This window comes from Erythrolamprus reginae, chromosome 1 (assembly GCF_031021105.1).
Source record: "Erythrolamprus reginae isolate rEryReg1 chromosome 1, rEryReg1.hap1, whole genome shotgun sequence".
In the NCBI taxonomy this organism is placed as follows: Eukaryota; Metazoa; Chordata; class Lepidosauria; order Squamata; family Dipsadidae; genus Erythrolamprus; species Erythrolamprus reginae.
Window position 1 is genome coordinate 423,591,168 of NC_091950.1, and position 13,251 is coordinate 423,604,418.

Consider the following 13,251-nt stretch of genomic DNA (forward strand, 5'->3'; position numbering starts at 1 on the left):
AAGAGGAAGAAAGAAAGAAGGAAAGAAAGAAAGGGAGAGAGAAAGAAAGAGAGAGAGAGAGAGAAAGAGAGAAAGAGAGAAAGAAAGAAAGAAAGAGAGAGAGAGAGAGAAAGAGAGAGAGAAAGAAAGAAACAAAGAAAGAGAGAGAGAGAGAAAGAAAGAAAGAGAGAGAGAGAGAAAGAAAGAGAGAGAGAGAGAAAGAAAGAGAGAGAGAAAGAGAGAAGGAAAGAGAGAGAGAGAAAGACAGAAAGAAAGAGAGAAAGAAAGAAAGAAAGAGAGAGAGAGAGAAAGAAAGAGAGAGAGAAAGAGAGAAGGAAAGAAAGAGAGAGAGAGAGAAAGACAGAAAGACAGAAGGAAACAAATGAAGCGAGAGAGAGAAAGAGAGAAAGAAAGAGAGAGAGAGAAGGAAAGAAAGAAAGAGAGAAAGAGAGAAAGAAGGAAAGAAAGAAAGAAAGAAGGAAAGAAAGAAAGAAAGAAAGAAAGAAAGAAAGAAAGAAAGAAAGGAGATGCAGGCTTTGGACACAGGAAGACCATAGAATCTGGGGGGCTGCTGCCCAAGGGCAACCCAAGTGTTCTCGAACATTAAGAAATTAATATCACTTAATTATAACATCGACATAGAGGAAGCGGGAAGGAAAGAAGGAAGGAAAGAAAGAAAGAAGGAAAGAAGGGAATGGGAAAAGATGGGAAGGAAAGAAAAGAGTGGGGAAAAATGGAAGGAAGGAAGAAAAGGAAGGAAGAAGGGAAGGGAGGGAGGGAATAGAGAAACAGTGGGAAGCAAAGAAGGAAAGAAAGGAATAGAAAAAAATGGAAAGCAAAGAAGGAAGAAGCGAAGGAAGGAAAGAAATGAATGGGAAAATGATGGGGAGGAAGGAAAGTAGGAGGGAAAGTAGGAGGGAAAGATGGGAAAGAGGTGGGGAGGAAGGAAAGAAAGAAGGAAGGAAGGATAGAAGGGAGAGAGGGAATGGAGAAACAATGGGAAGGAAGGAAAGAAGGAAAAAAGAAATAGAAAAAAGATGGAAAGCAAAGAAGGAAGAAAGGAAAGAAAGGAATGGGAAAAGGATGGGAAGGAAGGGAAAAAAAGAAAGAATGAAAGAAGGGAAAGGGAAAGAGGTGGGAAAAAAGAAGGAAGGAAGGAAGGAGGGAGGGAGGGAGGGAAGGAAGGAAGGAAGGAGAAGGGAAAAAGGACTACCTGCAATAAATAAATAATCATAAATAAAAAGAAATCCAAAGAAAACTCTCTACCTGAAAACCGGGAGTCCTCTTTATTCCAATCTTCCCGGATGGCCTTGCCGTAATCCGCGTACTTGAAGGTGAGGTCTGACGTCTGAAAGTTGCCTGGGGAAAAAAAACATAGTTCATCTGGTGGCACCCTCCCAAAAGGGGGAGGGGTCTTCCCGTTGGTGGCCCCCTTTTTATGGACCTCCCTTCCCCCTGAGGTACAGCTGCCCCCAACAGCTGCTTCCTCTGAAAATCAGCCGTTCCAGGAAGCCCGAAGGGAGTCGATCAAGCGGCTGATTAGATCCAGGCACGATTGTGCTTCTGCACATGCACAGGAAGCAGAATCTCCTGAGCGGAGGTGCAGGCGCATGAAGATTTGGGTGAGTTTTTCCTTTACTCCTGCGCATGCGCGGAAGCAAAAAAAATCGCTGGAATCTCACATGCGTGTGCATCCCCTCGTGAGATTTTGCTTCCTGTGCATGTGCAGAAGCAAAATCTCGCTTGGACAGACATGTGTCCATGTTGGACATGCAAAGCTGTGCGCGCAGCTCCGGTAGTAACCCAATGCTGGTCTTAGGACAATATTTATTTATTTATTTATTTGTTTGTTTGTTTGTTTGTTTGTTTGTTTGTTTGTTTAGTTATTTATTTTCTTTCTTTCTCTCTCTCTCTCTCTCTATCTCTCCATCTCTCCATCTATCTCTCTATCTCTCTATCTCTCTATCTCTCTATCTCTCTCTCTCTCTCTCTATCTATCTATCTCTCTATTTCTCTATCTCTCTATCTGTCCATCTATCCCTCTATCCCTCTATCCATCTCTCCATCTCTCCATCTCTCCATCTCTCCATCTCTCCATCTATCCATCTATCCATCTATCCATCTATCCATCTATCCATCTATCCATCTATCCATCTATCCATCTATCCATCTATCCATCTATCCATCTATCCATCTATCCATCTATCCATCTATCCATCTATCCATCTATCCATCTATCCATCTATCTATCTATCTATCTATCTATCTATCTATCTATCTATGTCTCCATCTATTTATATCTCTCTCTCTCTCTCTCTCTCTCTCTCTCACTCTCTCTCTCTCTCTCTTACTCTCTCCATCCATCCATCATCTATCTATCTATCTATCTATCTATCTATCTATCTATCTATCTATCTATCTATCTATCTATCTATCTATCTATCTATTAGATTTGTATGCCAGCCTTCTCCGTAGACTCGGGGTGAATTGGGTGGCTGTACAAATTTGTTTAATAAAATGCCAATAAACAGGGCTACCCAAATTTAGCTCTACTGTACAGTCATTTAAACAAAAACACAGAAATGGGGTGGGAGGGAGGTTGAGGGGGGCAAGAGCGTACCTGACCAGGCCTCCCCATAGATCCTCTGAGGTCCTTCGGCTCTCTCCAAGCTGTCTTGGCCGGGCAGCATTGAGGGCACTTTTGAAAGACAAAAAAAATCCCAGAATTTCAGGGAAAGATCGAGGCTGGAGATTTGTCTTCTTCTAGGAGAATTGGAACTCATTACCAGACTCAATAGCGTCAACTCCTAACCCCCAACATTTCTCCCTTAGACTATCCACAATTGACCTCTCCTGGTTACTAAGAGGTCAGTAAGAGGCGTGCATAAGTGTACTAGTGTGCCTTTCGTCCCCTGTCCAATTGTCTTTCCTTTATCTCATATCTCATATATATTTTCTTCCTTTCATATATCTTCTCTATTTTATAGTTTTCTTTATATATATATTACCTCATGTCTATTCTCTTCTATATGTATTGTGTATTGGACAAAATAAAAAAAATAAAAAATAAAGAATTCCATGCGGTTTCAGGTTGGATTGTATTCCTCCTTCCATTCCCAGAATCCCCCCATTCAGGATGCTTTAAGATGGGCGGACTTCAACTCCCATAATCCCCCAGCCTGAATCCCCCAGCCAGGAGTTGAAGTCTACACTCCTGTAAATTCCCAAGGTTGGAAAATATTGTTTTCCCACCTCAAATCCAAGTTTTGAATTCTTTGGACACCAACTCTATTAATGTTAGAAAGTTGCAGTGATGCAGGACCAGTAGAGGGAGCCTGAGAATGCATTTGAGCATAACTCTGGAAGCATGTGTATATATTCAAAAATCAGAATTTTTCCCTTGGCAAAATAGGGGCTGTCTAAGGGCTCCAGTATTAAAACTGTTCTTTGTCTACTGCCAGGCCTAGCAAAAGGTTCTGGCCTGAATTTAATCCAGGGAAGATTTTCTCGAAAGCTAAGCAATATGGACAACCATTAACCTTCTCTTCCGGACGACTTCAAGACCCATCATTCATTCCTGGCTGAAGATGGTTAAGAAATAAGGTTTAGAATGAAGTATTGCCATAATTCATGAAAAGTCTATTTTTCTAAGCAGGAGAAGAGCTGTAGAAGCATCGTATTGTTGCTAAGGTCATCCTCCAATGGCTGTCCAATCTCTACTTGAAAGCTGTGTATATGTGTTTGTTTGTTTGTTTGTTTGTTTGTTTGTTTGTTTGTTTATTCATTCATTCATTCATTCATCCATTTGTCCAATACACAAATACATAGGAAGAAAAATAGACATGAAGTAATATATATAAAGATAATATGTAAAAATAGAGGAGAAGATATATGAAAGGAAGAAAATATATAAGATAGGTGAAAGAAAGGAGAGACAATTGGACAGGGGACGAAAGGCACACCAGTGCACTTATGCACGCCCCTTACTGGCCTCTTAGGAACCTGGAGAGGTCAATCGTGGAGAGTCTAAGGGAGAAATGTTGGGGGTTTGGGGGTTGACACAATTGAGTCCGGGAATGAGTTCCACGCTTCGATAACTCAGTTGTTGAAATCATATTTTTTACAGTCAAGTTTGGAGCGGTTCGTATTAAGTTTGAATCTGTTGCGTGGTCTTGTGTTGTTGCGGTTGAAGCTGAAGTAGTCATTGACTGGTAGGACGTTGCAGCATATGATCTTGTGGGCAATACTCAAATCGTGTTTTAGGTGCCATAGTTCTAGGCTTTCTACACATAGAATTAATACAGTAGATCAGTGTTTCCCAACCTTGGCAACTTGAAGATATCTGGACTTCAACTCCCAGAATTCCCCAGCCAGCAAATGCTGGCTGGGGAATTCTGGGAGTTTATTTATTTATTTATTTATTTATGTGTTTGTTTGTTTGTTTGTTTGTTTGTTTGTTCGTTCGTTCATTCATTCATTCATTCGTTTAATTAATTAATTAATTGGATTTGTATGCCGCCCCTCTCCGCAGACTCCAACAGTGGAAAAGCAACATTTTACTGAAAGAGTAGTAGATCCTTGGAACAAACTTCCAGCAGACGTGGTTGGTAAATCCACAGTAACTGAATTTAAACATGCCTGGGATAAACATATATCCATTGTAAGATAAAATACAGGAAATAGTACAGTATAAGGGCACACTAGATGGACCATGAGGTCTTTTTCTGCCATCTGTCTTCTATGTTTCTATGTTTCTAACATGAACAATCCAATTAATAAAAACAACTAAAAATCCTTATAATAAAACCAAACATACACACAAACATACCATGCATAACTTGTAATAGCCTAGGGGGAAAGGATAACTTAACTCCCCCATGCCTGGCGACACAAAAAGTCCAGATATCTTCAAGTTGCCAAGGTTGGGAAACACTGCAGTAGATAATGTATATTTTTGTGTGTAATATGTATGTACACATATGACATATATATATAGAATTAAAGAGTTTATTTTGGAGGTTCAGTCAGAGTGAATACATAGGGATATTGTCTCTCTTTGAGGGGAGGAGAGACCAGGCACCCTAATCCTAACCCTTGATATGAGCGACGTCAATTTGGCCACCTTAAGCCAGTCACGTGACGTTTAAGCCACCCCTCGATCACATGACCCTCAAGCCACTCCCACCTGGTCACATGGCTGGCAAGCCACACCCACAAAATAAGCCACTCCCACAGTGTGGTAGTAAAACTTTTGCAGCCCTTAAGCCCAGGGTAGGATGTTAGCAGCATACCTGTAACCACGGTTATTGGTGGTCCAGCAGCCTGACCTTTGAGGATGGGCGGTCTTTGGACCTCTGGCTCTGCTTTCTCCTCTGCTTTCTCCTGTCCACCAGTCTCCTCCGCTGCCTCCATTCCTGCTTCCTCTACGGGCTTTTCCAGCCCAGCTGTCTCCTCGGCCTCCATCCCAGGTTCTGTTGTTTCTTCTGGCCTTTCCTGCCCGTCGGTCTCTCCGGCCTCCGTTCCATCCGTGGCAAGGCCCTTCTCCGCCGAGGGAGCTTTTGCAGGAGACTCGTCCTGGCTCTCCAAGATCTGCTTTACTCGGGCCGCCACCTGGGAGGGCGAAGCCAGGAGGTCCTCTTGCGGTTGGAGGTCCCCCTCTGCTTCTTCTCCTTCTGCAACGGCCTGAGGTTCTACGTCCGGATGGTCTTCTGCAACGGCTTCTTCTTCGCCAGCGGGTCTCTCGGCTTCTTCGGTGGCGGCTTCTGCTCCTTCAGCTTCCAGCTCAACCACCGGCATTCCCTCTGGGCGTTCTTCCTCTTGGTCCTGGGTCGCAGGGAGGTCTTCAGTGCCTGCTTCGGATGGGCTGAGCGGCTGTTCCAGGCTGGCTTCTTCTACCCCGTCGACTGCTGATTCTGTGCTGGTTCCGAGGTCTATTTTCGCCTCCGAAAGGATGTCTTTCAGGACCTGGCTGAGAAAGGAGGCTTCCTCGGATAAGGTCCGCTGGGGGCTGAGCAGATCCTCCGCGGGTTCCTCTTCGTCGTCACGTTCCAGGTGGCCCCAAAACTCCGTCAGGTCTATGTCGTCCAGTTCAACGATGGGCCCTAAAAAAATTTAATTTAATTTAATTTAATTACATTTATAAGCTGCTCAACTCCAGTTGGAATCTGGGTGGCGAACCAACAATGTAAAGAGTATAAAACAGTCAATATAAATAGCAAACAACAGTATAAAATATAAAATTCCACAGCTGACCTTGGAACAACAATTGTCAGCTGTGGCAAGGGGGGCGTTTGCCCACGTTCGCCTGGTGCACCAGTTGCAGCCCTATTTGTAATCTATTTCTATTATATTGTTGTATATTTGTAAATAATAATACAGTGATACCTCGTCATACAAACTTTTTGAGATACAAACCCGGGGTTTAAGATTTTTTTGCCTCTTCTTACAAACTATTTTCACCTTACAAACCCACCACCTCCGCTGGGAAACCCCACCTCCAGACTTCCGTTGCCAGCGAAGTGCTCATTTTTGTGATGCTGGGATTCCCCTGCTGGGATTCCCCTGGAGCACCACAAAAACACAGAAGTCCGTAGGTGGGGTTTCCCATGGAGGTGAGCCTCAGGGGAATCCCAGCAGTGCAAAAACGGGTGCTTCGGCTGGCAAAAGGGGTGAATTTTGGGCTTGCACACATTAATTGCTTTTCCATTGATTCCTATGGAAAACATTGTTTCGTCTTACAAACTTTTCACCTTAAGAACCTCATCCCGGAACCAATTAAGTTTGTAAGACAAGGTATCACTGTATTGCTAATACTAAGTTTGACTCTTTAACTGGCTAGCCCACATTATCTACACCAGTGTTTCCCAACCTTGGCCACTTGAAGAGATCTGGACTTCAACTCCCAGAATTCTGGGAGTTGAAGTCCAGATCTCTTCAAGTAGCCAAGGTTGGGAAACACTGATCTACACCACTGCAACAACTCTGCTGATTGTATGTCGAAGGTTTCGTACAGAGCTGCACCAAGACACACTAACACAAACTCTTGCCGGGATGCGCGTGCCTGCCTGCCGGTCACCCAGAGCTGTGCGCGCATTGTCATTTTTACTACTGGTGCGCAGTGTGGCCCGTACCGGCTAGCAACCCAATGCGGATTAGAACCAACCTTGGCTTGGTCAACCCCCGCCACGTCCTGCTTACATTTTTTTGGGTTACAATAAATCTCCTTGGCAAAGTCCGAACTGCATTGGTAGAACCTCTCCAGGAGCGACAAGACCCTCAACCTGTCCAAGAGTCCCATCTAGAAGAAGAAGGAGAAGGAGAAGGAGAAGGAGAAGGAGAAGAAGAAGAAGAAGAAGAAGAAGAAGAAGAAGAAGAAGAAGAAGAAGAAGAAGAGATTGAGGAGGAGGTGGAGGAGAAGGAAGAGGAAGAAGAAGAAGAAGAGATTGAGGAGAAGGAAGAAGAAGAGATTGAGGAGAAGGAAGAAGAAGAGATTGAGGAGAAGGAAGAAGAAGAAAGGAAGAGGAAGAGGAAGAAGAAGAAGAAGAAGAAGAAGAAGAAGAGATTGAGGAGAAGGAAGAAGAAAGGAAGAGGAAGAAGAAGAAGAAGAGGAAGAAGAAAAAGAAGAAGAAGAAGAAGAAGAAGAAAAAAAAAAGAGATTGAGGAGGAAGTGGAGGAGAAGGAAGAGGAAGAAGAAGAGGAAGAAGAAGAAGAAGAGATTGAGGAGGAAAAGGAAGAAGAAGAAGAAGAAGAAGAGATTGAGGAGGAAGTGGAGGAAAAGGAAGAAGAAGAAGAAGAAGAAGAAGAAGAAGAAGAAGAAGAAGAAGAAGAAGAAGAAGAAGAAGAAGAGATTGAGGAGGAAGTGGAGGAAAAGGAAGAAGAAGAAGAACCATCCGTCAGGGATCCAAATAGCATCGAAAATTAAATCAGAGTCTGAGGCAAAACATTGGAATACTGTGTTCAGTTCTGGGGGGCCAACTTTAAAAAGGACATTGATAAACTAGACCAAGTTCAAAAGAGAGTTAACAAGGATGGCGAGTGGTCTGGAAACCGTGTCCTGTGAGGAACGGTTAAAGGATCCAGGGATGTTTAGTCTGCAAAGGAGAAGACTGACAGGAGACTTGATAGCTGTCTACAAATATCTGAAGGGCTGTCACAGAGCAGAGGGTACTGGCGCCCTCTTATGGCCAAATCAGTCAAAGCTCTTAAAGACATATTACAACTCTACAGTTATAAGCTACCATTTGTAGTTTAGAAACATAGAAACATAGAAGTCTGACGGCAGAAAAACGACCTCCTGGTCCATCTAGTCTGCCCTTATACTATTTCCTGTATTTTATCTTAGGATGGATCTATGTTTATCCCAGGCATGTTTAAATTCAGTGACTGTGGATTTACCAACCACGTCTGCTGGAAGTTTGTTCCAAGGATCTACTACTCTTTCAGTAAAATAATATTTTCTCCTGTTGCTTTTGATCTTTCCCCCAACTAACTTCAGATTGTGTCCCCTTGTTCTTGTCTTCACTTTCCTATTAAAAACACTTCCCTCCTGGACCTTATTTAACCCTTTAACATATTTAAATGTTTCAATCATGTCCCCCCTTTCCCTTCTGTCCTCCAGACTATACAGATGGAGTTCATTAAATCTTTCCTGATAAGTTTTATGCTTAAGACCTTCCACCATTCTTGTAGCCCGTCTTTGGACCCGTTCAATTTTGTCAATATCTTTTTGTAGGTGAGGTCTCCAGAACTGAACACAGCAGTATTCCAAATTAATACATGGCAACCCCAAAACAGGTGAGTACCATGTACTAACAGTTCTCATTAGCACATGGAAGGACTATAAACAATGGAACGAAACCGCAAGGGAGTAGATTTAGATGAGATATCAGAAAAAAATTTGTGACGGTAAGGGTGATAAACCGGTGGAACAGTTTGCCACAGGAAGTGGTGGGCTCGCCTTCCCTGGACGTCTTCAAACAGAGACTGGACAGTCATCTTTCTGGGATGGTTTAATGTATCCTGCTTTGAGCAGGGGGTTGGATCCGATGACCCTGGAGGCCCCTTCCAACTCTTCTAAGATCCTATGATTCATCAATAACAGAGCCAACCCGACTCGGAAGCCACGAGGGTTTCTCCACCCAGTTGAAAGTTCATCCCCTTGTTCCCCCACCCACACGTCCATCACATGGCCCAGTCTGGTTCGGCCAACGTGTCTGATTTTCCCAGAAGTTGTGGGAGCTTCATCCCGGAGGCTTTCAAGAAGGGACCGGACTACCCTTGGTCAGAAAGGGTGTGGGGTCTCCTGCTCGAGCAGGGGGTTGGACTAGATGACCTACAGGGTCCCTTCCAACTCTATCAATGTCCACATTCTGTTTGCATTTTGGAAAGTTGTTGACGAAGAATTGCCGGCTTGCAACATCGGGTGGAGGGTCTGCTCGGAGAATATTGAACTTCGCAGAATCTGGAGAGAGACAGAAGGCACCTTGGAGGTCCTGTAGTCCAGCCCCCCGGCTCAAATAAAAGATTTTATGTATGTATGTATGTATGTATGTATGTATGTATGTATGTATGTATTGTATGTATGTATTGTATTGTGTTGTATGTATGTATTGTATGTATGCATTTTATGTATGTATGTATGTATGTATGTATGTATGTATGTATGTATTGTATGTATGTATGTATGTATGTATTGTATGTATTGTATTGTATTGTATTGTATTGTATGTTTGTATGTATGTATGTATATATTGTATTGTATGTATGTATTGTATGTATGTATGTATTGTATTTCGTGTTTCCCCGAAAATAAGACGTACCCCAAAAGTAAGGCATGCCAGAGGTTTTGCAGAATTTGTTAATATAAGGCACCCCCCAAAAATAAGGCGTAGTGGTGGAAAAACATACGGTACCGTAATATGCTTCCTTTCTTCCTCCCCCCTCCTTCCTCCATGCCTGGTTTTACTTAACCCCAAAACTGAGCTGCTTGGCAGCTCACAGGACCTCTGCCGCCGCAGATCTTACCACCGTGTCTTCTGTTGGCCGCCGCGGGGGCAGGAGGTGCAATCTGGGCAGCAGCGGCCAAGGCTCAGCCCCCTCGCCGGACCCATCTTTTTTCGGCACCGGCGCCGCTTGGGGAGGAGCCCTCGGTGGCCATGGGCATGTCTCCGGATCTGGAGGCAGAAGACAGCCCGACGGATGGGCGGCTACCTGCCTTCAGCAGCAAAGGGGGCCGACGGTTTGGGCTGGTCAGCGTCGGGAGCTGCTCCTCTGATGCCACCGCCGATTTTGCTGTTGTTGATTTCGCTGCCGCCGGGCCTCTCAGCTGTCTGGCGGCCCACGTGTCTTCTGTCAGTTGCGGCGGCACAGCGGCGGCCGACAGAAGACACGTGGGCCGCCCAACAGCTGAAGGGCCCGGCGGCGGCGAAATTGGCGGGCAGTAAGGCTCTTCACGTGGAGCGTACCAACGCTCCAAGAATTAAAGGGGAAGGATCGGAATATAAGGCACCCCCTGAAAATAAGACATAGCACAACTTTTGGAGCAAAAATTAATATAAGACAGTGTCTTATTTTTGGGGAAACACGGTATGTATGTATGTATGTATGTATGTATGTATGTATTTATTTATTTAGACTTCTATGCCACCCAATCCCAAAGGACTCAGGGCAGCTAAGACTGGAAATGGGAGGGGTGAGATCCTTGCTTTGTACCAAAGGAGAAGGGAGACGCATTGGCCGTTACCTGCCCGTAATCACAATCAAAGAACAGCTGGACAAACATCTGCCTCCAGATGTCATGCCGGATGGCGTTGCGGGCATCGTGGGAACATCGAAGCAAATGCTTCAGCAGCTCCTCAAACAGTTCGCTGGTGAAATTGTTGACGTAAGAAAGAAGATACTGGGGGAAAGAGGGAAAAAAACAGGAAAAATATTATATATATATATATTACAAGAAGGGAGGAAGGAAGGACAAAGGGGGGAGCGAGGGGGGAGGAAGGAAGAGAAGAACAAAGAGGAGAGAGAAGGAAGGAAGGAAGGATGGAAGGAAAGAGGGAAGGAAAGAAGGAAGGACACGGGAGTGGGAGGGAGGAAGGAAGAGAGGAACAAGGAGGAGATAAGTAAGTAAGTAAGGAAGGAAGGAAGGAAGGAAAGAAAGAAGGACAAAGGGGAAAGGGAGGGAGGAAGGAAGAGAGGAACAAAGAGGAGATAAGTAAGTAAGGAAGGAAGGACAAAAGAGAGGAAGGGAGGGGGGAATGAATGAATGAAGGAAGGATGGACAAAGAGGACAGGGAATGAAGGAAGGAGGGAAAGAAAGGACAAAGATGAGAGGGAATGAATGAATGAATGAAGGATGGAATGAATGAATGAATGAATGAATGAATGAAGGAAGGAAGGAAGGAAGGAAGTCTTAAAGTGACCAAGTTCGAACACCTCTGGTTTAGATATTTCCCACTTCTGCATCATACTGATTCTCTGCAGAGGGGAGGGTCCAAAGCCCACCATCCCTCCGGATCATGGGGTGTATGTGGGGGGCCAGTCACTCCTCCTCCTCCTCACCTCTATGAATTCCTCTTGGTTCACCTTCAGGTCCAGGGGTGCCATGGCTCCGAGGGGCTTGGCGTAGAGCTCTGCACGGAGGAGAAAGAACTTCGTGTCCAGGAGGGGGGGCTCATTGCCTTCACAGGGAGGGGTTTTTGTGGACCCCAATGGGGGAGGGGGCACACTTAAGGCACAAGGAATCCTAAGGGCTATTGCTGGTCTGAGTTGGGGGCTCCTTGTTGGGGCTACTGTTTGCTGCTTGGTAAACAATATTGGGGCATTGTTTGCTGCTTGCTGATTGTTGCTCTCGTGTTTAGTATTAGAAAGAAAGAAAGAAAGAAAGAAGGAAGGAAGGAATGAAAGAAAGAGAGAGGGAGAGAAAGAGAGAAAGAATGGGCAAGAGAAAGAAAGAAAATAAGAAAGGCAGAGAGAGAATGAGAGAATAAGCGAGAGAAAGAAAGAAAATAAGAAAGACAGAGAGAGAATGAGAGAATAAGCGAGAGAAAGAAAGAAAGGAAATAAAAAAGACAGAGAATGAGAAAATGAGCGAGAAAAAGAAAGAAAATAAGAAAATAAGAAAGGCAGATAGAGAATGAGAAAGAGAATAAGCGAGAGAAAGAAAGAAAATAAGAAAGACAGAGAGAGAATGAGAGAATAAGCGAGAGAAAGAAAGAAAATAAGAAAGACAGAGAGAGAATGAGAGAATAAGCGAGAGAAAGAAAGAAAGGAAATAAAAAAGACAGAGAATGAGAAAATGAGCGAGAAAAAGAAAGAAAATAAGAAAATAAGAAAGGCAGATAGAGAATGAGAAAGAGAATGAGCGAGAGAAAGAAAGAAAGAAAATAAGAAATTAAGAAAGGCAGAGAGAGAATGAGCGAGAGAAAGAAAGAAAGAAAATGAGAGGGAGAGAAAGAGAATGAGAGAGAGAAAGCATGAGAAAGAAAGAGAGAACATGCGAGAGAGAGAATGAGCGAGAGAGATAACCAATAAAGGAGAATATTTGTAGCTCAGGGTTGAAGTGTGGGGTCCCTGGTGCTCTCTGAGCCTGGTGCTTTTCTTGAAGATGTTTCGTGACCCAACTAGGCAACCTCATCAGTGTTAGAAAGGAGTGAGTGGAGGAGGAGAAGGAGAAGGAGCAGCAGGAGCAGCACTGGGGGTGGGGGTGGGGGGGCAGTCCTAGATGCTCTTTGAGCTTGTTTCCTTATGGACGTTTCATGACCCAGCTAGGTAGCATCAGCAGGGCTAGCAGAGTGTGTGGGTTTTGCTCTCTCTTTATGGCTTGCCCTGTCAGTTAGGTAGAAAATATTTTGGCGGTTCGTTGACTCGGTTGTGATTTACCGTTTGTTTGTTTGTCTGCCTGTCTGCCTGTCTGTCTGTCTGCCTGTCTGTCTGAGTTGGTAGCTCCAAGACCAGCGTCCTGTTTCCTGCCTAATGATTGATCGAATATTAACTCTGGTGCTTATCTAGATGTTATTATTTATTTATTATTTATTTATTAATCAGATTTGTATGCCGCCCCTCTCCGCAGACTCGGGGCGGCTCACAGCAATAATAATACAATGTAAACAAATCTAATATTTAAGTTAATTTTTAAAAAATCCAATTTAGAAATTTAGAGATGTTGGGTTCCTGGCCAGGAAACCCTAGCCGATGACCCCTTGGCACCACACAACAGGAGAGTCCAAAGCCTGGGATACAACAGGGAGTAAAAGCTCCATTTTGTATTCTCCAGTT

The 13,251-nt window shown here is 44.1% G+C and overlaps 1 protein-coding gene across 1 annotated transcript in view; it reads right to left on the reverse strand.

The window, feature by feature from the left end:
* The window catches only part of EFCAB5 (EF-hand calcium binding domain 5), a 62,743-nt gene that overhangs the window by 32,813 nt on the left and 16,679 nt on the right, over nt 1–13,251 (reverse strand). The window contains exons 5-10 of the mRNA XM_070735467.1: nt 11,536–11,606; nt 10,721–10,876; nt 7,177–7,276; nt 5,271–6,080; nt 2,600–2,677; nt 1,246–1,338 (exon numbers count right to left, since the gene is read on the reverse strand). Of these exons, the coding sequence (XP_070591568.1) occupies nt 1,246–1,338; nt 2,600–2,677; nt 5,271–6,080; nt 7,177–7,276; nt 10,721–10,876; nt 11,536–11,606 (1,308 nt within the window). The remainder of the gene's footprint in view (nt 1–1,245; nt 1,339–2,599; nt 2,678–5,270; nt 6,081–7,176; nt 7,277–10,720; nt 10,877–11,535; nt 11,607–13,251) is intronic.